We start from the raw sequence: 27,082 nt of genomic DNA, 5'->3' as shown, positions 1-27,082 counted from the left end.
GTGCAGGGGTGAAGGTATCACAATCCACTGTTCGAAAAGACTCCAACAGCAGAAATATAGAGGCCATACCACAAGATGCAAACCACTCATCAGCAGTAAGAATCGGAGGGCCAGATTGCAATTTGCAAAGAAGTACAGAGATGAGCCGCAAAAGTTCTGGAACACAATCTTATGGACTGATGAGACCAAGATTAATCTCTACCAAAGTGATGGAAAGGCCAAATTGTGGAGAAAGAAAGGAACTGCTTATGATCCAAAGCATACAAGCTCATCTGCGAAGCATGGTGGAGGTAATGTCATGGCTTGGACGTGCATGGCCGCTTCTGGAACAGGCTCATTAATATTTATTGATGATGTAACTGATGATGGTAGCAACAGAACGACTTCCGAAGTGTACAGAAACATTTTTCTGCCAATTTACAGAGAAATGCATCCAAACTAATCAGGAGGAATTTCATCATGTAGCAGGACAATGACCCAAAGCACACTGCCAACAAAACAAAGGACTTCATCAGGGAAAAAAGTGGAAGGTTTTAGACTGGCCAAGTCAATCACCTGACCTTAACCCAATAGGGCATGCATTTCACCTCCTGAAGAGGAGACTGAAGGGAGAAACCCCCCGAAACAAACAAGAACTGAAAGAAGCTGCGGTAAAAGCCTGGAATAGCATCACAAATGAAGAATGCAACAGTTTGGTGATGTTGATGGGTCGCAGGCTTGAGGCAGTTATTGCAAGCAACGGTTATGCCACCAAAAATTAAATGTTATTTACTTTAAGATTATTTGTTCCTTTACTTTTGCTCACCTTAAAATGCTGTGGTGTTATACAAACAGTGATATATCCTAAGTTGTTTAACACATCTAAATGTAAATACCAGGAAATAAAAGCTGACATTCTGAACTCTTGTCTCATACTCATCTTTTGATCTTAAACCCTAATGTCTTCAGTGAACAACAAAAAAAGGGAATTTGCCTTGCTGTTCCAATACTTTTGGAGGGGACTGTATGATACCACAGATCCTTTTACAAGGACAATACCAGAAAGGAAAAGGTGTGGATTAAAATAGCGGGAGTTTTGGGAGTGGATGGTGAGTTTAACCTGCTAATTAGCTACCATATAAATAAGTTATTTTCAATAAATGTGACTTGTAGTATTCAAGTGCATGTAAAGAGCCATTCAGTAGTTATCCATCTTGAAAACCCATTTTAAAAAACTGTTTAATAACCTTGCATTACACAGGGCAGGGCCTGTGAGATATTATTTTCTATATCAAGAAATAATTACATATTGCACAGATGCTTTTCAGGTAGTTTATGTAATCTTTTTAAGTTAGGCATCTTGGGCCCTGTTTACACCTGGCATTAACATCTGTCTCAGGTGATCTGATCACAAGTGGACAGCTTTAAGTATGTCTGTTTATACCTGGCATTAACATGCATCTCCACATGTGTTTTGAGTGATCACTTGTGATCGGATCTCACTTCCCCGCTCTATATGCAAATAAACACGGACATCATTTCCGTTTGCAAAGATCAAATTCGTTGTTTTTAACTGGCAAGAGGAGCGGGGGTCCGTGTCCGTGTACCCTCCGTCCAAAGCTGTGTTCAACTTCTTTGATAACAAGATAAATAAATATACAATGCATCGTGTGCCCCCTCATGAAATTCAAATGTCCGTTCTATTGATTTACTTTAGCGCTGCGTCTGAACATATATACAACAAATACAGAGTTATATGCAGTGATCTCCCTGCAGCGGAGAGATGCTGTGCGCATTCACACACAAGGCACAGCAGCGTAATTTCATTGATTATTTAAATCTCTGACATGCCGACAGCATTGGTCTGGATCTAATGTTAATTAATGTTCTGTCTTCTTCTACACACCCAATAGGTCAACTCAACTATTACACATATAGTCCAGGTTCATACAATGAAATTGTTTGGAGTAAAGCAGGCGTTCTCCTGATAAATCCTGAGCTCATTATGTCGTGCAGCTCAGTAAAACTAAAAACTGTAGTTATGAACTAGACAGGACAGAAGAAATTATTCAGCAATGTTTAGCTTCAGAAATATTTTTTAGACAGACAAGTGAAAAATTAATGGTTTAATTTCTATTCAAATTGTCGATTTGATGAGGAAAACGGGTTACGGGAACGAGAAAAAAAGGAAGTGGATTACGTTTTTCATTCACATAAATTCACATGAAAAATGGAAAAACACAATAATGCATTCCTCTATCCTGTTGTCAAACAAGTTGAACACAGCTTTGGATGGAAGGTTCACGAACCGGGAGGCAGCAAAGCCCTTCCCGTGCCTAGTCTCCTGGAAAATAGAGGAAATCAGTTGAGTAGGCGGTTCTTTCAATATGGCCCAGGACACATTGTGTTTAAACTGCTAAATGAATGTGGCCACATGCGGCCCAGACCACCTATGAATGGGGTCTGAGTGATTGGATCTCAGTGCATCCTCAATGCGTCTTGGGTGCGTTCACACCTGTTCTTAAAGCTGTCCACTTATGATCAGATCACCCGAGATGGATGTTAATGCCAGGTGTAAACAGGGCCTTATTTTAACCATTTGTTACTTATGATGTTTTACATTTCTGGAAATATAGAAGAGCATCGAAAAAACTTCACTTCGCTATGGTATTAAAGGGTTAAACCAACTACCCAGTGTAAATGCTGTTCCAGTACAGTCTACTGTGGGGCAAGTGCTTGCATTTGCAATCTCTAGCTTTTCTTATGCTCATGTAAATTGCTGATAAAAGGCTCCACAGAGTGGCATGAACTCTTTCCATGGGGGTGATAGTTTACAACCACACTTTCAAATGTTGTAAGGGGGCTAGCAAGAATACCTGGGCAGACTAAAGTTCTCAAACAAAAATGTTTTTTCTTATATTTTATTTTCAAAAAGAAGATTATAAAGAATGAAAACCTTTTCACAAATACAATAACTTGTCTTTGGGAGCATAATCAGTTATCAGCTTTTACAATTATTTCCTAACATGATAACAAAAACTAACAAATCTGTAAACAAAAGACAGCTATTTACAAATTAATATGTACAATTTCTCTGAGTCTTGCAATAACCTTTTTGGTCATGTTATCACACGATCCTGTCCTGCCAAGACAGACTGCCTTCAGGAGAGTTTGAAGAAGTTGCAGAAGACCTCTCTCACATTACAGGCCTCTTTTGATGCCCTGTTTCCTCCCATGTTTCTTACTGGTGACATGTGTCACCCCTGAACTGCCTAATCCAACAACCTCTGGTTTTTGCTAGGGTCAAGCACGTGGTTGTGAACGATGCATGCAGCCACTACAAGTGTGTTGTGGGTGCAGGTTGATTCTGCAATGAAATATTCTCCACCTTGAGGCCAGAATGCCAAAGGCATTTTCTCAACTCCTCCACATCCTTGCTCTTGAAAGTCTGTAGTTGAAAATCCTCTTTGGATGAGTGAGATTCTGTCTGGAGTATGGTCTCATCGAGTATGGCTTGAGTGGGAAAGCTGCGTCACCCACCATTACTAATGGCACATTATTCAGGTGCGCAGGACCAGACAGAGAGATACTGGGTGGCAGTGTTCTGGTCTCCGTTCCTCTCCCCTAATCCGATCTGACATACACCCCACCATCTCTGTTTTTTCCGAAGTCCCTCACTTGAATTACTTAGAACCTGTACTTTAGTCTGCATCCACAAGTGCCAAAAGCACTATGGAAAAAGTCTTCTTGTAGTTGAAGTACTGACTTCCAGACAATGGTGGTGCTTATATGGTTACATGTTTTCCATCTATTGCTCCCTGGCAATTTGGGAAATTCCATTTTTCCCAGAAGCCTTGTGCCACCTCCTTCCAAGTATCTTGTGCTGGCCTGGGTAGGAGCCTCTCCATCATCACTGCAATGGCTGCACACACCATATGGACAGAGTTGATTACAGTTGTGCACCCTAGGTGATAGCTGAATGCTAGGCTGACCAGTGAGTCCCCAGAAGCCAAATACCTGTGAGGGAAGAAACAAGCAAAGATAAGTTACATGTGAAATTCTTGTATTCATCTGTGTCTGTTCTTTGTTTCAGTCAACATTTGCAAGGCAAGATGGAAAGCATTAAGGGGTGCTTTTGTGAAAAGCAGAAAAAAAAATCTGCATAGTGGATCAGCAAGTGGCACTCAAAAGGACTGAGTATGCAGAGATAATGTCTTTCCTTTTGCCCCATCTACAACCAAAAAAGTCTGGATGATATTATTTAAACATACAACAGTGTGACTATAGCTACGTTGTAATTTTTCATGGTGTATTGCAGAGGTGGTGGGAGATTATACATTAAAATTATGACACTCCTATGCAGATTGTTCCTATGACATAAAGGGATAGCAAGGACTTTTCCTTTTTAGGGCTAGGGCACAAAAGTGACAGGGGCCCAAGGGTCCTTGGCACTGAAAGTGCGAGGAACCTTTTGTTTTTGTAGAGATTATTAGGACCCGAGCACAAAAGTGCCAGGGCCCAAGGGTCGCTGGCACTGAAAGTGTGAAGAACCTATTGTTTTTGTAAAGATTATTAGGGCCCGAGCACGAAAGTGCCATGGGCCCATGTTGTTTTTGTAAATATTATTATTATTATTAGGGCCTGAGGACCTAGCAGTGCAAAGGCCCTATTGTATCAGAAGGAATTATTTATTTATTTTCCTCTTCCAAAAGAAACATATTTTTGAGGGGCTAAATGTCATAAAGGTACATGTTATAAATCCAGACGCACAAAAAAGCCTCTTGGATTTAATTTCAAATTTTGTGCCGATTTTGCCATTTCCAGGCGTTGTATCTTAACAAGCTCCTCCTAGAGATGTAACCCCACCAACTTCAAATTTGGTCAGTGTCATCTAAAGACCTTTGTGATGAAAAGACATCAAAATCTTGAGTTTTCATCAAATGCCCTTGACATGATGATGCACCAAACTTGTTTCACCATGAAACAAGAAGTTGTTGTAACTCCACTAGACTTTGTCCAATCTGCCCCAAATTTCACATGCGCCACCTACTGACAACAGGCAGTCAACCTTATAGGCCAAACATCATCCAATTTACATGAAATTTACATGGTGTGGTCTACATATGATATACAGCAACATGTTGCATAATTAGTGGTTGTTCTCTAGCGCCATGTAGTGGACACAGGAAGTGATATGTAAGTCATTCGTGCAACGTCCGATAAGAGCCCGGTCCTGAACACATCTGCATGCCTGCAATAAAAGTCCTTCGGCTGCACGAAGTCCTTCCCTGATGTGCGCAAAGGTGCGGGGGCCTGATCATCACTGCTTGCAGCTTCAATTATTATTGTTATCCTAGTATGCCTTTGCATTTATGAGGGGCTCTGGATGCTTGAAAACTCACAAAAATTGGCACACACGTCAGAACTGGTGAAAATTGCAAAGCCCTGCAGTGACTGGCCTCAGGCATGGCCAGCGGGCTCCATAGTGCCCCCAAATGCATGGCCAGGTTGGGATTAAGTTGCTTGGATTTTCATGAAATTTGGTTGGTTCATTGCTCTTATCATTCTGGTCATAAAACATATTTGTGAGGTGCTAGGGGTGCATCAGAAGTGGCGAAACTTTATATCTGATATGGATCTTGGGAATGGGTGTGGAAAAATGGCTCATGGGTGCCCCCTAGACAATTTCAAAGTCAAAGAGCCTCTTGGAGCCACACCCTAAATCCAACAGGAAGTCAGCCATTTTGAATAAACTGTGTATTTTTTTTAACAAAGTTTAACCAGAGCGACTTCAAATTTGGTATGTTACATCTAAAGACCTTTGCGATGCTAAGTTGTGAAGCTTTTTATATTTCATGGAACATCCTTGGTGTGGCATGCCAGTGAATTTTGCCCAAAACATTTTGGGGCATTAAACAGGAAGTTGTTGTAAGTCCACTTTACATTGTCTAATCTGCCCCAGATTTCACATGTTTGATAAGAGTACAGGACTGAACACATCTACATGTCAATATTGAGTCATAGTCATATTGCCACCTACTGGCAACAGGAAATCATCATCCAATTTACATGAAATTTACATGGTGGGTCTACACAGATATAGATATAGATATAGATATATAGCAAAATGACATAATTAGTGGCCATTCTCTTGCACCACATAGTGGACAAAGGAAGTGATAGTTATCTCCTTCATGCAATGTCCAATATCCATGTCAGTTGCCCTCTGGTAAATGTGTTGCTGCAGCAATATTTCGCTTATGCAGTATTGTCTATGGACAACAGGAAGTGAAGCTTAAATGACACATAGTTCATGACATGTATACATAATTTCCAATAAGTCGTCTCCAGTGCCATGTACAGCACACAGGAAATAATATTTTACCCATTCACACAATTTCCAATGATTCTGAAAATTCAGAGACGCATCAACAGCCCTCCAGTATCACTACCACAGCTGCTGCTCCCTCCAACGCATGCAAGGTGCAAGGGCCCATTCATCTCTGCTTGCAGCTTTAATTTCCTTTTTGTTTTTGCTGTTGTTTGTTTTATATAGTTCAAAAGCAACTTCTGCAATCCACCAATGGTGGATGTGGAGGACAGGGACAGATCTGGTACCCCTCTATCAATATCTGGATCTGAGGAACAATTCAGTTGCAGTACCCTTGATATTTTACACTAACTACAGAGGACCACATCTGGATCTCCAGCCCCATCACTTTCTCTACCCACAACATCTGGGGAGAGGGAAAGGCCCTCTAGGTCCCGTAGCCCAAGAGTGCAGATGCACACACCAGCAGTGTGCTACAAAAAACACAAGGAGGATGTGCTGGATGAATCATACCACTTTGCACTGAGCCTTGTGCCAATGTTGCACAGACTGGACAAGGACAGGAGGCAACAAGCCAAAATATCAATTTTGAACATTTTACATAACCATAAAAAAGGCACAGCTCAACACCACCAAACTGGGGGGTCTTGACCTGTTATACAGAGCCGAACATGCTTGATTGTAAATGCCTCTTTTCTTAATTTGGCTATTTTAAAAAGTTGAACAGTTATTAATATATTTGTTATTTTGCAATGTTTTGTATTTTTTATTTTGTATTTTGCTTACCTCGGTTCAACAGCCAGTCTCTGCTTGGGTTCGATGGCAGCTCTGTAATTTGTTGATTGTCTGGTCAGTTCAGGGACATTGAGGGACAGAAGTTCATCCATCTGCTCTGCAGTCATCCGAAAATATTAATGATGGCATTGGCTCCAGCCTCAGTTCAGCCACAAGATAATAAAAAATCCCATTGTTATCTCCTTTCTAGGTAGAGGGGATGCACCCAAACCAGCTCCTTCTACCCCACCTCTGTAGTCTTTCAAGTAGGAGAAGAAATGCAAGTGTTCTCCTCCTACTAACAAGCACTATATGTCAAATATAGATATGAAATACTTATGAGGATGAATATGTTTTTAACAACTAAAATACAGCAAATCTTTGATCCATGTCGTTCATAACTGGACTTTTAACTGTATTAACTTTGTCTGTAGGCTACAGCACAATAATGGAGGACATAAAAACAATTAACACAGCAATACACAATTAAACCAGACAAAAAAAAAAGAAACCATTTAACTATGTAGCCTACTTACCTATGGTAGAAGCACAAAAATCAGGGAGAAATGACCAAACCATCAGCAAGTAAATGTCGCACAGGGAAAGTAACCTTGTTGTTCTCTTTATACATCCATGGTTGTTACATAGATTATTGTGTGATCTAACGATTCCCGTGTGACCTTGCAGGTCTCGTGTGATCATTTTGCAAGGTTCAGGCAGTGCTCCACTTCTGAAATGCTCCTGGTGGGGTATGACGCCATGTAGAGGACAGAACAAAACTGCGTCGCAGCCGTAACGCGATGCAGCCGTGCCCGGTGGAATCAAAGCATTAGGGTTGCTTGCCTTAGACATAGGTGTGACAACCTATGTCTTATTTCACATGAACTGACTCAGATTTGGTACGTTAAAAAGCTACTGATAATGCTTTTTGAAGGACATGATCTATTGTTGCAAATTTTACCTGCAGCCTTCCCGATGAATGTATGTCACTGGGACTAAAAAGACATCAGATTACCTTAAAACTAAACCATAAAAAGTAAGTGAAATAAAAAGCTTACAAAGACAAAAATGTACTATCAGTGGTAAACGTGCTTATGTAGTGCAAAGACTATCAGGAATAATTGTGAGTATGGGTGTAGCATTTGTGTATGTGTTCTTACCGTGGTGAGTTGAATCCACTGTCAACAGTGACAGAGCTTGAGTCCATACTGTCCAGTCTGGCAGAGTGGGCTGACTGCTGATTCTGACTGGGTTCTGGAAGGTTCTCTTTAGCACCAGGGAAGGTGAGGGTTCTTTCAAACCTCCTCTGTAGATCCCTCTCCTTCTCTCTTTCCAATAGCCATTGCATTGTTCCTGCTCCTCCTCCGCCCATCCCAACAACACCTCCTCCAGTCTTCTCATCCTCTACTCGGCTTTTAGTCCCCCCCTCCTCAAGTTCATCATCATCTGAAACATTGTAGTAGTCAAAGGAGGCCTCTGCAGCACTGGTTGTGGGTTCATTTCCCTGTGGGGGAGCAGACTGTGTGGCCACCAGAGGTTTGGGAGCATCAAAGGCCTCTTGCGAATCAAGTGCATCGCAGGATGAGGACAGAGAGGAGGAGGCAAGAGCAGGGGGTTTTCTCAGGGAGTTATATCCAGGCAAAGGGAGGCTAGGAGGAGGTTTGAAGAGTGTGTCTTTACTAAAGATCTCCTTACGTTTCTCCTGACCAGAGGAGGCACTGTGGGGAGGTCGTCCATTAGGAAGAGGGGGATCAGGGATAGAGAGAGGTATTGGAGGCAGGCTGCCACCTTTGGGTCCCACCTTTGACAAGTCCTCCTTAGTTTCTGGGGGATGGGGTGTCTGTCTGTCTGTTTGCCTGTCAGTGCTGCCCAGTTTTAACCCATCATGGCTACTTTTTCCCAGAGTTCCCAGTGGGCTTGCTGCTGTGAGTACAGCCTCAGAGGAACTGGAGCATTGGAAGTAATCGTCGGGAGGGACAGAGGTGGGCAGTGGTTTGGGTGAGTACGCCGGCAGGCTGTCCCTGCTCTTGCTCTTCTCTAAGCTCTTGCAACCATCCAACCCCAGGGAGTTCCCAGGCAGCTTAGCTGAGGGGGGAGTGGCACGAGAGTAGTGAGAAGAGCTCTGATTGGCTCGCAGGGTTCCATCATCAGTATAGTAACGGCTCCGGTCCTCGTAGTAATTGGGTGGTCCCATCAACCCAGCTCCAAGTGGTCCTTTAGAATTGTCCATGGATCTGGATCGTTCCTTGGCCTTGTCACTGCGTTCGTTCCTGGACTTCCTCTCTTGCGTATGGGAGTGTGAGCGGTGGACTTTGGAGTGGTGGGCTGATGGGCCATGGCTTGGCTCAGGGAAAGGCATTTCCGTCCGCCGCTTGGCAAGTTCTCCAGACACATCCCACTCAGGTGTGACTGGTAGGTGGGAGGAGTCAAGGATGTTGGGGTTGCTATGTGCAAGGTGAAGCCGTGCCCGCTGCCGCTCCATGGCCAGGGCATGCTCCCTTGGTGACCGAGCCAGTGATGACGAGTAGGCTCTGTAGTCCCTGTCGGCTAGTTCCAGATGGGAACCGTCACTTGGCTCACCACGGGATGCCCTTGTCTTGCTATGTGAGCGGCTGAGTTTGGTCTGAGACTGCTTCCTGTGTCTGCCCCCACTTCTCCTACTCCTGGAGCTCTGATTGGCTGACGATGCCTTGTTCCTCTGAGCACGCTCTTCTTCGAGACGCTTCATGACCGCTGTATGCCGGGCCAGGTTCTCCACGGTGAGGTCAGGGTTGATTCTGCGGATGATCTCCATCTCTACGTGGCGTGGGAGCTGGCTGGGGGCCTCCTCATCGCGGAGCGGCCACTCTTCAGGGGGAAACTGTGCAGAGAAGGTGGCCAGCTGCTTGGCCTTGTCCTTCTTAAAGCTCAGACGGAACAGCTTCAAACCAAACTTCCGACTTCCTATACCACTTCCTCCACCTGTCTGCTTCTCTAGCTCTCCAGTTCCTCCTCCTCCTCCTCCTCCTCCCCCTCCTCGATGCTTGGTGAGCGTGTCCGTCTTGAAGGGGAACCCGAGGGTGCTGCGGCTCTTTTCCGTGTTGCCTCCTGCTTGCTGAGGAGGTGTTTGTGGAGAGTGCAGGGATGAGTATGCCTCCCGGTGGTCTTTGGGGGATCTGCGCTGCAGGGTGGTATGGTGGCTAGGGGGGTCGTCTCCACGGTAACTGTTGTAAAAAGAATCCCCACCTCCTCCGCAACCCCCGCTGTGGTTCTGGCTGGATTTTGGGTGTGTTCGATCTTGCACTCCTCCAGAGGTGGACGGAGTGATGGTGCCAGAGAGCGGGGAGGTGCACTGTGTCTGCTGATGCTGTTGTTGGTTCTGATGTTGCTGCTGTTGGTGTCGGTCAGCAGAACGCTCGTCTAAATGGTACCACTTGGAACTGGTTCGGATTAGGCTCGGAGTGATGAAGTAAGTCTGAGGGGTTACAATAAAATATCCATCAGGAGTTGGGTAGATCTTCCGCTCACGGACCAGCATGCTTAGCGTGTGGTGCAGAACCTCCTCCGTTGGAGTGGGAACACCTGAGCAAAATCGGACACAAGAAGTAGTGATATTTCACATAGATGCACAATAGATTCTCTTCATGAGGTTTCTTCTCAAGAACACACACCTAAGGAGATTATTTTTCTAGGTTATGATTATGTGTAAAAACAGTCATTAAAGAGCAATAGAATAGAAAATAGAATAGAAATAGAATAGAAAATAAAAACAACCTAAAATAGAATAAGACATAAAATACAAGAATAAAAGTTATAGTGCAGTGCAAGAAATTAGAATAATTATTTGATTTAATAAAAGGCAACAGCAAACAGAATAGTTGAAAAGAAAAGTTGCAGCAGACCTGCAGTTTTCTGGGAGTTTGTTCCAGCTATCTGGTGCATAAAAAGTGAACGCTGCTTCATGTTTAGTTTTGACTCTAGGGACAGAAAGCGGACTTGTTCAAGATGATCTGAGAGGTTTGGATGGTTCATAACATAGCAACAGATCAGAATCCAGATCCAGATCCAGTAATAATGAGACTGAAATTCTGCCAATATCTGTGATTGGGGAAAACAAGGGGAGGCAGAATCTGCTTTTACATAAACAAAGGTTGGTGTACAGGTTTTGCAGTATTAAGGAAAACATGTAGTCCAAACCCAGGGGCTCTCTTCATAAACTGCAATCTTTTCTCCTGCTCTGTGTTTACATCCCACCTGAGGCCTGTGTTAGGGAGGCATGCAGATGAGGACAAACTGGTACACAAAAAAGAAGTCATATGGACACACTTTGGCTTAATTCGATATGAAAGAGGACAAAATAAAGCAAAATGAAAATAAATTCAAAAATTGCTTAAAATTTGCATCCGTTACTCTGACACACACATACAAACACACCAAAAAAAAACAACATTAAGCCACACTTCCAAAATAAGGTTGGGGAGGAGAAATCTGGTTACTGATCTGCTGCATCAGGTTACTACAGTTCATGTAAACTCATTCCCTGATAACCTTAACTCACATTAACCTGGTTTCTCTCAGTAACCTAGTTATTTAAATGATGAGGGTGGTGATTTTCTACATTTTTTGTTTTTTCATCAAATCTCATGTGCAGAGCCAAACCATCAATAAACTGATCTACTTACAAGTATTGTGTGTGTATCCAAAGCCTAATATATCTTATTCCTCTGTGCCATAGACCTCAGACCTCCGTTATTGTCCAAAAACTATTAAAAACACATCAGTGAGTCACACCGTTGCACTGGGTGATCTCGAACATGCACATTACATGCACACTCCCTATTTTTTTAGATTAAAATCATGTAGTGTGGCTTAATAAGGTGTTACAGTTTTTTCACAATAGCTTCCACATAATCTGTCTGAAACCCTTCAGATCAGCTTTTTTCATCTGGACCTCCTGCCACAACATGCACAACCACCAATTTTTCAATAAATATCATGCAATATGGCCCAATGAGCTATTACAGACCGTTTTTACTGAAAAGCTGTCTAATAAAAAAAGATACTACAGGGTCAATACCAGCAAGGTCGAATTTGAAAAAAATATGAAATACTACAAATATAAAGGAGTCAACCGGTCTTGCAAAGTTTGTTAAATCAATAATGGATATTTTTAAGTAGTCACTGATTATCTGTCAAAGGGTGCTTATTTGTGTATTTGAATATGTATTACTACTGGGCAGCAGGTGTGGCTGTATACTGTATGTTTCCTTTCTTCTCATATGTATAACTCTGTCCACAGAGTTGCACTTGTTGCATGTCGCCTCCCATTTCCCTCTCTCTCGCTTAGCTTCCTGTCATCTATCCACTGTTGCTTTTAATATAGGTATAACATGCCCCACAAATATTAAAAAATTACATTATTAAACATTTTATAAACATTTGAAAAATAATCATCCAGTTATGAAAAGTAAAACCACTATCAATTAACTGCATAAAACTATAATAGGAATCCTCAGGTGAAGTTGTGAATGACAGATGACCATGTGTGCAGTCATTTAATTTTACTCTTCAGCCATCCTCCCATTTTTGTTCTCTTTCTCATTTATCCTCTGCTTCTCCCACTGTCAGTCTGGAGGTATTACAGCCAGTTACATCATAGCAGCCTTTCAGCCCAGCCAGAATGATGCAACACCATGCAGACAGACAGACACATGCACACACACACACACACACACACACACACACACACACACACACACACACACACACACACACACACACACACACACACACACACACACACTCACTCACTCACACAGACAAACATACACAGTGTGTGTCCATCTCTTTTTCTCTTCATCTTGTTTTTGATAACAAGGCCGAGCAGAGGAAAGGAGGTGGAGACAGGAGGATGCTATGTCTGAGAGCTGCTATACCTGATTCAGGACATGAAGACATAAAGCTGATCACTGTCTGCTCTAAATATACTGACAGGAAGGGAAAACTTGTAGCAGACATCTTCTATTAATGATAAGACAAGAGTGGGATCAATTCTACACATTAATTGGTGATAAAGAGTTCCAGGTCCACACTGGTTGGTATACTGAAAGTGGTTGGTGCAATGAACAGCTACTGATTTTACTTGCCTGTAAAACTGAAGTCAGTGCACCTGAAATGCTGCCAATGATCTAAAAAGTACAGTAGGTCAAAGTTGAAGCAGGAAGTGGATTGGTGAACTGTAATGGAAGTTTACATCAAAAAGTTTGGGTGATCATTTTATCGTTTGCCTTCATAAACCAGAATTATCCTATAAACTCAACATATGTCACATGTTGGCATGGTGCACGTAGAGTGTAGGACAGCCTCAGTTTATCTCACATTCTGAAGTAGGTGTTTTTCTAGGCCAAGTCACATGTACCTCCACAGTCCTGTCAGATAAGCTCAAGTAGCCCTTCATCCTCACCACCAAATATTTTTCAGATGGAAAGGGAGAAATTCATATTTTCTATTTTTTGGTTTAATGATGACCCCGTGTAGTTTTTAGCATTAATTTGTCAGAATACTGTCAGTTCTTCATCTTCGTAGATACAGAACTTGGCTCCGTACAGCCAATCAAATGGCCTCATTTTAAACCATATTTGCATAAAGCTGTACTGTAATCAGATGCAGATGATCACACAGAAAGCCAAACAGCATCCTGCTACACAACACAAGAGCCACAGACCCTTAACAACAAGACTAGGTCAAAAGCTAGTATATGGCTGGACCAATCCTGTATGGTCAATGTGTGAAATTGTGGCCAATTTGTTACAGGGATAGTGGTAATGTCTATAATGTGAATTCCTGGATATTAAATGTTCATCTGCAATTTTCTGTAGTGTACCTAGTGATATTGGTTGTTTAAGTGTACTCAAGTAGCATATCACTTGAAAAGGTTAAGCTACATTTGAGTCAGAAAAAAGGTTATAAATGCAGTTTAATACCACTAATAATACTTTTCACTCATATGTTGGGATGTTTCATTTGAAAGAGAAGTGATTTTACTTCAAATTATAACTATTCCAATTATTATTAAGTCTCCCTCGTTTTTCAGATGTCTCGTTTTTCACTGTACTAAGTGTTCTGTCAGTGATTTTTATTTGAGTGTTTTAACTGTGCTTTAACTCCCTCATGCCTCTATGAGGCTTTTTTCTGCCTCTTTCCCGGTTAAGGATGCTGTGGTGGAAATTGTAAATTAAAGTTTTGACAGCATTTTGGGCGCAAATTCAGGAGGCTTATCTCCACCAGGTTATTGCAGTTACAGTCAAATCAAGTGCACCTGCAGGTCAGCTGCCCCACACTAAACTGATATAACAGCTACATTTAAAATAAATCATTTATTTTAATCATGTAAAGAATCATCAAAACAGTTGCCAGGACTTGATCAGCTCTCCAGTGCTGATCCTGCTGCTGGCAGCAGGTAGAAACTGTCCAGATTTATTTCCTTCTTTAGTTTAATAATTGTTTTCACCTTATTTATTTCCTCATGTGTTCCTCGTGTCCTCATGTATTGATGCAGCTGGAACGTCGATCTGTGTTTGATCCGTTGTTGTCCATCTATCTATGTGTATTGCCACGATTTGGTCAAATAATTAGACAATTTCATCCATCATTACTGCGAATAGTTCATTCTGATAAATATTATGACTAACCATTATTACATGTATTTTTTAAAATATGTTGATATACACAATAATAATCTCTCACATTGTAATCATTTTATTTGTCATCGTTTGAATGTCTGTACGCTGCTGCACGTCCGTGTGTGTGTAACAAGCAGAGTATATGCGTGTTGTGCACCTGTGTTGTGCAGTAAAACGCTGCGCCATTGACTTCAGATCAGGTTTTTGTTGGTCAGTCGTGCAGTTGCTTACTGCTGCCTCAAGATAGCAATGTGCCAACAATGCGTCTGACCACACCTCCAGACCAACACGCCCATGGGCACTCAGACGGGTGCAAGTCCATTTGCTATTTAAACAACATAGTCGCTCGACGGGAAAGTGACAACTGCATTGGTCTTAAACTAGCGAAGACACTTGTGTTGCACTTGGCACTGCTTTGGGCTGGGCATAAGATAGGGCCCACTGACTCACAAACCTAAGGAAAATATTGTTAGGCGCTGACCTAACTGGCACCCCAAGCAACCAGTCATACCATTACAATAGGGCTGGCCCTGCTGTTGTGGTCCAGCCAACAACCCACATTAGCTTCTCTACTAAAGTGTTCTTATCTAACTAACAAACAGGGATGTTTTTTGGGCACCAGCTGGAGGGGAACCATAGAGGAAAAGGAAGAAATATTTTGTAATTTATTTCAGATGCCCAATCTACTTTTAAAATTCTATCACAATGACATCCAATGCACCCCTTACATAAAAAAGTCACTGCTGACAAACATCTTTTAGAAGAGACTATACGCATTGGGGGCTGAAACTCTGCTGCTCATTTACCTACCGGCTGCCACTTATTTTGCTACGCCATGGTTCATTTGCTCACGCCCCTGTGTACGAATCATGTATGAATGACCAGGTTACTCCTGTTCCATGAAAACATCATAATATAATCCACAACAGGATCATTCATAACTAGGATATTTATAATACCATGTGTGCAGTACAGAGTGCCTGTGTATGCACAGGTGCGTCTACAACTTGAGTCATGTAGTAGTCAGTGAGTCAGTGCTTTTAAGAGAAGATAGTCTATAATTATAAATAATGATCTACACCTTGAAATTAAAGAGGACCTATTAAGCTCATTTCAGCTCTAAATTTTTATATACTAGAGTAGCTTTACATGATTCAAAGTTAAAAAAAAAAACTCCCTATTTATCTTATACTGGCCCTTTATGCAGTCCCTCAATATACACAGTTTCTCTTACACTCTGTTTTAGCTCCTGTCTCTTTAAGACCCCCCTCCAGATGAGCCCACTCTGTTCTGATTGGCCAGCTTTACATATCAGAGTTGTATAACTTTATCATCATTGCAAACTAAACATTTCCTGCTTTACTGCTTCAAATTAAAAGCTTTTAAATGACTAACTAAGGAGAGACTTTTATTGTGAAGAATTTACAGGAAGTAAAAATGTGTTCCTCACTGACTTAGCAGAGCTTCGTTAGCAGCGCTAACAACCGGTCGAAACAACAACATATGGAGCTATTTGTTCAGCGGATCAGTTAGAAATAACACAGGGAGGACTGGTACAAGCAGAAACAGCCATAGTGAGATATTTTATGAAGAGCTGCAGACAACCAGCACATCTCCAACAGATAAACTACTTATTTTACTTTGCTGTGCTGTGTAATGGCATCGTGGCTTGGCTTAACTACTCCCGGAGCGGAGCAACGAACTCAGGCGCTGTGCACGTAGCAGATGTCCATATAAAGAAATCCATCACAAACTGATGTCAGCTCGGGCTGAAAGTTGAAAAAAAACATTGGAAACCGAACTTTCAGTGCAGTCTGAAGCCAGGGCTTTCTGCTTACAGGGATTGCTGCTACATACATTTACCTCTTTATTTGACACGTCGGCCACTTTTAACATGAACATCCGACATTGTGACATTATATATATGTCTGAAAATAAGGAAAAGCATAATACTTCCCCTGTAAAGTAAAATAATTGATATCCTAACCCAGGCAAATCCTGGCATTTTGATTAACAGTTATCCACAATAAGTCCAGATGTTCACACAAAATATATCAAAAAGGCATTTTTTTGCACCACATCAGTATTTTCAGGTAATGATATGAAGCAGCAGCAGTGAACAATGCAAGCAGAGTTTTGCATCTGTTTCATGTTTTGCAGAATGTTTTGCAGGTGAACCACACCTCTGAAGTGCTGCTGTTGGTGGAAAACTTTTATTTTGTTGTATTTTGTTGATGCAGAAGTTAATTACTATCTGTCTAAATCATGTCCAGACCATCCTACCACAACATATTCACACTGACATCCTCTCTCTATAGATATGATAAAAAATACAATATGACCACTTAGAAAATATTATAGGGGAACAAACATTGCTATATTTATTTTAATGCAGTCTTGAGGTGTGCAATGTAAGTTGTATAATGAGGGAACTGAAAATAAATATTGTATCATAAAAACGTGGTCGGAACAGCCATTGGTGAAAGGGCCCCATTTTCAAGGTGCAACGACCAGCGCAATCACTCAATCACGCAATCACTCCGACTGTTTATTTTGGTGACCAGCGCACAGTGCACAGGTGGGAGGATAAGAAATAACAGGTTGGACCTTCATTCAAATGAAGCATTGCTGAGCAAGTTGTTGTATTTTGGTTGAAACTTGGTCCCAGGTGTTTTCTGTTGCAACATCAATCTGCTGCTGCTTTAGTGATTTTATCAATAAGGGCAAACTAAATACTTTCTGCAAACATGCTGCAATAACGGATTAATGCTTGAAATATAAAGTTATTTCAATCAAACACTCTCAATCAAACCAAAACAGGCACAGAAAATAACACAGATATGTTGATAAATCTGCAGCCTCCTATCAGAGGTGCCATGCCAGAGCGCAGTGCCATTACGCATGGTCATTCACTGTGTTACCTTCATTAAGTCACCTGAAAACAGCATCAAGCTGCCACAAAACACACACACACACACACCTCTACACACATCAGGCTGGTTGGCTACGACTTGATTATTCTGGTTTTTTAGGCACACCGTAGCCTAAAGAGCCTAGAGAGTATTTAATAATCACCACACTCGCTGATCTATATTTATCTTCACCCAGCCCTTTTGGACGTTGTGCTGCTACACATACATAAACCAAAACAACAGGTGCCCACGAAGACACCCACACTGTGTGCCTAAGACGTACTACATTGTGCTTCGTCGTTGCACTTGCACGGTTAAAATAGGGCCCAGAATCTTGTACAGAGAATACCTACAGCTCAGTACAGAAATGACTGTTCCTCAGCCTTGGCATTGATTCTACAAGTCTCTGGAACTCTTCTGGAGGGATGAACACCAATCTTGAAAAAGATATTCCCTCATTTGGTGTTTTGATGATGGTAGTGGAGAGCGCTATCTAACACGTCATTACAAAATCTCCCTTAGGTATTCAATTAGGTTGAGATCTGGTGACTGTGAAGGCCATAGCATATGATTCACATCATTTTCATACTCATCAAACCATTCAGTGACCCCTCGTGCCCTGTGAATTGGGGCATTGTCATCCTGGAAGAGACCACTCCCATCAGGATAGAAATGCTTCATCATAGGATAAAGGTGAACAACTTTGTATTGATTTGTAGTCACCCTTACCTCTAAGAAGACAAGTGGACCCAAACCATGCCAGCAAAATGCCCTCCAAAGCATAACAGAGCCACATATAAGCATAACTTGATCCCCTCACTGTAGGGTCAAGCATTCAGACCTGTACCAGTTTTTCCTTTAATTTGTCACTTATGTCTATGTGCCATTATGCATGGTTGTTTCTGAGTTACCAATGAACACCAATAATAAGAATAATATAGCCAACACATAATTGTTTTAAATTAAATGTAAAAATAATATTATTGAGATTAGTAATAAAAAATATAAATAAATAATAAAATAACCATTAAAACAAATATATGTACAGTATATATACAAATAATATTTGGCAGGCAGGGACAAACTGACGTGCAAGAACACAACTGTTTTTCATTTCCCCAGGTGCAATTTTTAGTTTTTCATTGTCTGACTATTTATACTGTCGATGTTTATTACTGAAAGTTGGGAAGAACTGTTTCCAGACAGATTTAAATTTTGGACGCTGTGTAAGGAAGTGCAGCTAATGTACTTGCTATTAGAGTAATTGCACTTTTGCCCAAATACAGACTTAACAGAATAGTCTGTACAGACTTAACTGACTTAACTTAAATACGTTTTGTGAGATACACTTAGTTGCTTTCTTTTTGAGAGTGAGATGATAAGATCGATATCTATGGCATTATTATAGATTCTTAATGTTGAGCACACAATAACAAGTGGGCCTGAAGAAGGGGGTCCATGGGGCCTTTGGCCCCTAAACTTTATCCGCTCTGCCTCCTGGGCCACAGCCGCCCCAGTTGTAATCAAAAAAGTATTCTGTAATGGTTTGTTCAGATGGGATCAGGAAAATTAACCTGAACTAAAGGCCTTTACACACTGGGGGCGTGATGAATAAACAACACGAAAATGTGAAATATTCGCCTGCAAATAGTTTGCATCAAAACTATCCACACCGGCAGCGATACAAATTTTCAACAGAAACACAAATTTGCGAAAAAATTTGCGACAGCTTATTCTGCTGTCAGTCAGCCTGGTGAAGGCAGTTTGCGTCTGTGCTCAGCGTCTCTGTCCACAGAAGCAGCCACCTGTCAGCTGCAGCTCCTGTGGAGCTGAGAGAAGAGCGGCCGGACAAACTGCCTTCACCAGGCTGACTGAGCAGAAATATGCTGAACCAAAATAGTTTGTATATTAACTCCGTTTTTTCCCCTCTCACACAGATGGTGTGACTAAAAGCATCCATCCAACTGTGATGTAGAGACTGCAGTAAAAATCTTGCTCAACAAGACCACAGATATTGGGGGGAGGGAAGACCCCTAAAATCTCTGTAATGTTACTATACATTGCTGTTGTAATGTATTATTCAAATTTAGTGACAGAGTCAGACTCATTTGTGCTTTTCACTTAGGTCTTGTTTCTTCTCCTACATCCCACTTGATCTCATTCATCTGAATATTGCCCATGTTTTAGGGTCACTATCTTGCCATTTGCATTCATAAAGTAGCCCTTTCTGTCCTCCACAGTGTTGTTCATCTCCCAGGCACCTCACCAGCATCACCCTCCATGGAGCAAGTACAGTGTGATCAGCCTGGGACCACGAAGGTAGTGGAGTCCCCAGTCTCTGTAAATTAAAGAGTACGGTCTTGACCTGCTCTATGTGAAAAGTGCCTTGAGATGACTTCTGTTGTGATATGGCGCTATATAAATAAAGATTGATTGATTGATTGAGTCTGCATCAAAACTTTCTCAATAAATCATTTTGCATCCAACTGATGACTCAAGTCTTTCTGGTACTGTTAATTGAGTGGGTCATCTTCATTGTATTATTTTGTATTTACTGAATTTGTATTTCCTATTGATTTGACACTGAATAAATGTATACATTGTGCTACAGAAAAATGTGGTCTAATGGACTTTATAAATGTTATATTATTGAGTAACATAGCTAGCCATATTGCTCAACAGTATTTAAATACGGCTAACAACATGCTTACAATATTATTGATCATTACAATATTACATTTGCAAAGAGAATTAATATATACAGTGTTTATATGTGTGTGTGTGTCTACATATATATATACACATATATATATATATACACACACACACACACACACACACACACACATATATACATATATATATATACATATACATACATACATACATACATACATACATACATATATACATATATATATATATATATATATATACATATATATATATATATATATATATATATATATATATATATATATATATATATATATATATATATATATATATATATATATACACACATACATACATACATATACATATATATATATATATATATATATATATATAGTTCTGATGACATCTAGGATGTTCCAAAATGTCATTACTCAATGTCGGTAAGGTAAAGGGAACCCCTTTATGTGTCCACAGGCACGATGGCACCAAACCAAAACCAAAGACTTCAGGAAACTACATCACAGCACAGCACCTGTGTCAAGAAATTGTTTCGGCACCATACACCCTGTTATGTCTATTCCTAATGCACTGACATTAGACTGATATCAATATCACATCAGCATGTTTCCCAAAATGTTGAACTAAGAATGGGAATGTAACCATCTTATTTGAATTGGCTACGGTAAACTTGGGTCTGCAAGCTTTATTGGATGTCATACCCCTCTATCTTACCCTGTTTCCTGTCTCTCTGTAGTTTCAAGGCAAAAATGCCAAAAAAAACAATCTTAAAAAAATATTGAGTAAGGTTAAATTAGGACAATCATAATGGAAAAAATAGTGGGTTGAAGCATAAAGCTGACTGGTTGACAGAAATTATATTTCTCAGTGAAAATATCACCTGGAAAAACAGGTAGGCTTTATCCAAAGTCAGCAATGGCAGCATCAGATGGATCACATCAGTGAAAATAATTATGATGGAATTGTCCCAAATGGGAGAAATTATACCTCAAAATCAGTCAGAGGAGATCACTGAACTATAAAATGAAAAACTATTATAAACCCATTGATAGACTGCATAGCAGCTGGGCAGACAGCTGTGTGTGAGTGTGTTGCCTGTCATTACATCATATAAGTGTAGTTGCTTTGGTGACATGATGCAAGTTGTCTGAAGAGGGAAACCCAGAGCTAACTGACACACACACCAACAGACTAAATGTGTGTGCGTGTGTGTGTGTGTGTGTGTGTGTGTGTGTGTGTGTGTTAAGTCAGCCTCAACAATACATAATTTCAGCAACATCTCAAATGTAAACATGTGTAATAGTTATACTTCAAAGGATGCAATCTAAAAAGGTAAGACTAGACCCACCATGGAATGTGAGATAAACCATTTTTTGCCTGATCAAAAATGAAGACTAACATGAAAAGAATTCCTGGAGGAAAAATATACTTTGAAGTACAGCAGTCATAATGGAATATTAATACTGAAAACGCTTATGATAATAAATGCCATTAAAATAGAACCCTTTTGTATATAGATTGCATTGCTGGGAGGTATACATTATTGCCTTATATAACAATTACACATAGCTTCATAGTAATGCTGATCCGGAAAATCCTTGCAGTGCTAACGTTAAGTGCATTATAGTCAGTGTAGTGTAGGCTAGCTATGTTATTTGATTTTTATCTGGAAGCATGTTTAGTATATAATGTTCATAATATAATGTCCATATGAAGTGTTACACATTACAGTGACAATACCTTCTTCAAAGAGGCAACCAGAGACAGAGGAGAAAGAGCTGAGGGAGGCAGCAAAGGAAGGTAGTTATTTGGAAACCTGGTTTCAAAGCAGCAGCCAGCCAACAGGTGAATCATTAGTAAAATATAGAACATCCAGTTCTCACATACTTTGGGCCCTATTTTAACGATCTAAAGCGAATGGTCTGAAGCGCATGGTGCAAGTGCATTTAGGGTGTGTCCAAATCCACTTTTGCTATTTTATTGGTGGAAAATTGGTCGATGCGCCAGGCACATGGTTCAAAGGGGTTGTCCATAATCTCCTAATTAATCATGGATGTGTTTTCGGCGCAACATGCAATAAACCAATCACAGTGTCATCTCCCATTCCCTTTATGAGCCAGGTGCGCTTGCACCTTGGCGGATTGCTATTATGACGGCGCATTTGCCAAGTAGTGAGAAGGAGCGCTTCTCTGCAGAGGAAACGGATCTGCTTGTGCGCAAAGGGAAAGCGCACAATCCATAAGGAGCACACTGGCCTCTGCTGCTCCTGGACCCTCCTGTGGTCAGCCACAGACCACCAGTTTAAGATCCTGTTCATTAATTTGTTGCAAATTTATCTTCGTTTGGTTTTTGAAAAGGTTTCTTTACAATCATTTTGTTCAGTCATGGAATAACAGGTCAAATCAGCAGGGTTTTAATTGCTGAAAGTATGGAAACCTGATCACAATTTGGTCAAATAATTAAACAATTTAATCCGTCATTACTGCAATTAGTTAATTCTGATAAATACTATGACTAAGCATTATGACATGTATTTTTTAAAATATATTAATATACACAATAATAATCTTTCACATTGTAATCCTTTTGTTACCTTTTGCATGTTTGTGCGCTGCTGCGCGTCCTGTGTGTGTAACAAGCAGAGTGTATGTTGTGCACCCTCCTCTGTAGGTGCATATTACTGTCCTGATAATGCGCCCTTAAAATAACAGTTAAACATTGCGCCATTGACTTTAGACCAGGTTTTTGTTGTTCAATGGCGCAATCACTCTCTGCTGCCTCAAGATAGCAATATGCCACCAATGCGCCTGACCACACCTTACTTTTAGACTGACACGCCCATGGGCGCACTGATGGGTGCAAGTGCCATTGCTATTTTAACAACGTGGGTGCTGGACAGGAAAATGACAACTGTGTCGGTCTTAAAATAGCAAAGAGACTTGCACTGCGCTTAGCGCCGCTCTGCGCCGGGCGTAAGATAGGGCCCATAATCTCCATTAAAGTATTCTTGTCTCCATATCTATGAATTTATTGAAAAGTGGTGCACTTTGAACATAACAATTGAATATTGATCAGTTGATTGACAGAAAATGAGTTAGCAACTATTTTGATCGATTGTTTAACTTATTTAGAAAAAAATCAAAATCTTCTCTGGCTGGATGTGTAGTGGTTGGGCATTTCAAAACATCACTTGGGCATTGGGAAACTATAATAGAATTTTTTTCTATTTTCTGACATTTTAAACCAAACGAATGATTGATTAATTGTAAAATTAATTGACAGATTAACAAACGATGAAACTAATCATTAGTTGCAGCCCTAAACCAGATTGTGGTGAGGAGCAGTATCTGCCACTTCTAAATCTTACTGACAAACACTGACAATACTAAGGTTCAGTCACATTTCACTCATAATTATGTATGTCCAAAGTTTAGCCTCCACTCAATTCCTATGAGTCATCAAAATAAGAGGAAAAAAGTTCAAATGTGGAGCAATATATTTTAAGTCCAATTTCCAAATTTCTTATCACTCAGGGTTCCCACAATAGATTTACAATTTCTGGACATTTGAAATGGAAGTCAAATCAAGCAGCCAATATTCTCTTCTAGGAGTGGGCTAGCCTAATTTTATTGGTTGAAGGGAAACAGTGAATGCAAGCACACAGAATGCTCCTGTATACCTCTGCATTCATCCTGTTGCATCTGTCAGCAGTGAACTCATCAATAAATGCCAGTAGGCCTATGCCAGTTCCATTGGCAGCCATACATGCCCAAGCCACAACAGAAGCACCATGTTTGACAGATCATTTTGATAGAGATTGATTTTTGTTTCATCAGTCTGTAGAACTTTGTTTCAGAACTCTACCACTTTCTTTTTCTATATTTTTATGAACTGCAGCCTGTCTTTCTGATTTTGAGGCTTACCAGGGGTTTGCATCTTGTGGTGAATCCTCTGAGGTTCTGGTCATGAAGTCTTCTCTTGATCATTGACAAAGAAACATGTACGCCTACATCCTGGAGACTATTCCTGACTTGCTGTGCAGTTATAAAAGGCTTTTCCTTCACCATGTAAATGATTTTCCGCTCATCCACAAGACTCATGCTCCTCAGTCTTGCCATTTTCTAGTTTTCCTGTGTTCACCTGCTTCTTTAGAATGTACCCAACTGTTGATTTTGGCAAACCAACTACCTTTAATATCTTTGATAGATTTTTGTCTTATCATCATCTTTTTCTCTTGCATGTTCACCTCTCTACTCCTCATATTGACAACAACTCCACCTCAATCTAAATGGCAACTCTCAACTCTCAATGTGAGCTTGCTTGCTCAAGAACTAACATTGGAATGACACACAGCTGCCCAAGAAACATGTAGTAGCCAAGTATCCAATTACTTTTGAACCTTTGAACTTTGGGCACTATGTTTAAAAGGGCTATATTTAATATATATTCCACTTATTTCTTCAATATTGGCTGAGACTTGGCACTTTAAAGTAGCATCCATTCAATTTCATATTGAAAGAGCTGAAGCGCAGAGCCTGAAGAACAAAAAATGAGTAACTGCCCAAAATCTGGACTGTATGTCAGGCTTTGGATACACACACAGTACTTGTTAGTAGGATCAATTCATTGTTGGTTTGGCTCTGCACATAAGATTTGTTGACAATAAGAAAAATATTGAAAATGGCCAGCTACAAAGAGTCAAATCTAACTTCAGAAAAATTTGTTAGAAATGGTCAGTTTCACTTACTGAAATATAAATATATAACATACAGTATGTATGATAATGTGTGTGACTGAGCGATAAGTGGTAATTTTCTGACCACAGGCAGCACTACCTCTTGTGCTGTGGCAAAAGGCCTAAGCATGAAACGTGGAGGGGCACAGGGGCATGCCAGTCCCTGTAGCGAGCACAACTGGTGGTGTTTGCAGGCGGAATCACTCCTTGAGTTGCTGAGCTAGCAACTCTACTGCTTGGGGTGCCTTCCATTTGGCTAATGTGCCTCCTTGCTCCCCTCACTTGTGTCTCACTCACATGCTAACATGTTACACCCTCGGGGTGAAGCTCTCCACAGCCAGGTAAAAACACAGAAGACAGACTTGGCTTTCCACTTATTTCCCAGACCAACAACAGATTTTTCAACAAAATTGTATTTAAGTAAGAAATATTGGCAGTAAAATGAAAAAAAAATAAATATTATATATATAATTAAGTATTCACTGTGAAGACAGGTTTCCTTCTGAAGTATTACATTATTGATGTATTGATATGTAAGCAGTATTTGAATATTGTGGGGGGTCTGAGTGGCTATCTGTCTTATAGCCTTTGCACACAAGGTCCAAGATATTTTAGTTAAAAACTTTTAGGCCTTAAAACATAAACACCACCTTATGTTTAAAGACCTAACATTTAATCTGCATCTAACTACAGCAAAAAGGTACGTGCAGTGAAGTATAAGGTACAATATTTCCCTTTGAAATGTAGTCAAGTACAGTCTCACAAAAATCAGAGTACAATCCAACAAAAAAGATAAGTACATTTTAAAATGCACTGAAGATATAAAGAGGCAATGACAATTAATTAATTTGATTACACTAGTTGTTTTTTTTAATCTCAGTTTTTATTTTAACCTATAAATGCGTTGGGTGTTGACTGATGCAGAGCTGGTGTTACCTGGAAAACATGTCTGCAGGTGTTCAGTTAGGGCCTCCTGAGTGACAGGCTTATGGGCAGAGTTCATAGCAGAGATAGCCAATAGCAATACCTCTCCCAGGGGGATGAACTGCGATTGGCTGATGGGGGACATACTGATGGGTGACACATCACCTGTGGAAAGAGACAAATCAGTGACTTTGGGAGATACTGGATTATGATCTCCTATAACCTGAGCCAGTAGGACAATATGAACACCAGGCATAGTAAGGTCCCAGATCTACCTCTCACAAACATACAAAATGTCCTGGCTGTCCAGGTGTCAGGCCGGAGACCTTTATTGTATGTTATTCCCTATTTCTCTCTTCCCTCATCTCCTGACTTCACACTACTGACTATCCAATTAACACATAGAATGTCCCTCCCAAAATTTAAAAAGTAAATCAAATCGCACATACAAGTTCATATGCTGACAACACATTTAAACATAAATATGAACATTGCTACACCTTGCCTGGGAGACACTAAGGCACATTATATAATAAGAGAGATGCTCAGCTGCTCCTAAAATTGCTTCCAACACAGATTCAAATATGAAATTGTCTCAAATGTAATATCATTCAACTATTTACACCAAAAGAGAGTTTCACCACATGCCACATGATGCCACACAGAAAATCAACACCACACAGTGGCTATTTGTGCACTGGATTAAGCTGTGACTGCACAGATACACACACAAGCACACACACACACACACAAAAACACACACACACACACATATGTGTCCATTTAGGTGGCTATGATTTGTTAATTTTCATCTATGAAAAGTCTTTATCACAGAAATATGTGGAGCCAATGTAGGACTTGACCTAAAGAATAAGTCTGGTGTTATTCTATATTTTTCCTGAAAACATCAAATCCAACAATATGTCCATCTCTAAATACTTTCTACTTTTCAGTTTCATTTTTAAAGGCTCTGTAATTTTCTTAAACAGCTGGCCACTGTAGTTTTTAGAAAATTTTTCTCTAACAGGAGGAACTGGTGCTTTTGTTGGGACCTATTTTCAACAGCTGA

At 40.5% G+C, this 27,082-nt stretch overlaps 1 protein-coding gene across 4 annotated transcripts in view; it reads right to left on the bottom strand.

Moving 5' to 3' along the window:
• Positions 1-27,082, bottom strand: part of LOC137188871 (storkhead-box protein 2-like) — a 147,991-nt gene that overhangs the window by 15,317 nt on the left and 105,592 nt on the right. For 3 of the 4 annotated variants that reach the window (XM_067598453.1, XM_067598452.1, XM_067598454.1), the window contains exons 2-3: positions 26,026-26,178; positions 8,245-10,645 (exon numbers count right to left, since the gene is read on the bottom strand). In XM_067598453.1, the coding sequence (XP_067454554.1) occupies positions 8,245-10,645; positions 26,026-26,178 (2,554 nt within the window). Of the gene's footprint in view, positions 1-2,884; positions 3,997-7,096; positions 7,245-8,244; positions 10,646-26,025; positions 26,179-27,082 lie in introns of those variants that run through there. The other variant, XR_010929542.1, reaches the window with a different exon arrangement.

The sequence above is a fragment of the Thunnus thynnus genome, chromosome 9, assembly GCF_963924715.1.
Source record: "Thunnus thynnus chromosome 9, fThuThy2.1, whole genome shotgun sequence".
In the NCBI taxonomy this organism is placed as follows: Eukaryota; Metazoa; Chordata; class Actinopteri; order Scombriformes; family Scombridae; genus Thunnus; species Thunnus thynnus.
This window is presented reverse-complemented; position numbering and strand designations above follow the sequence as displayed.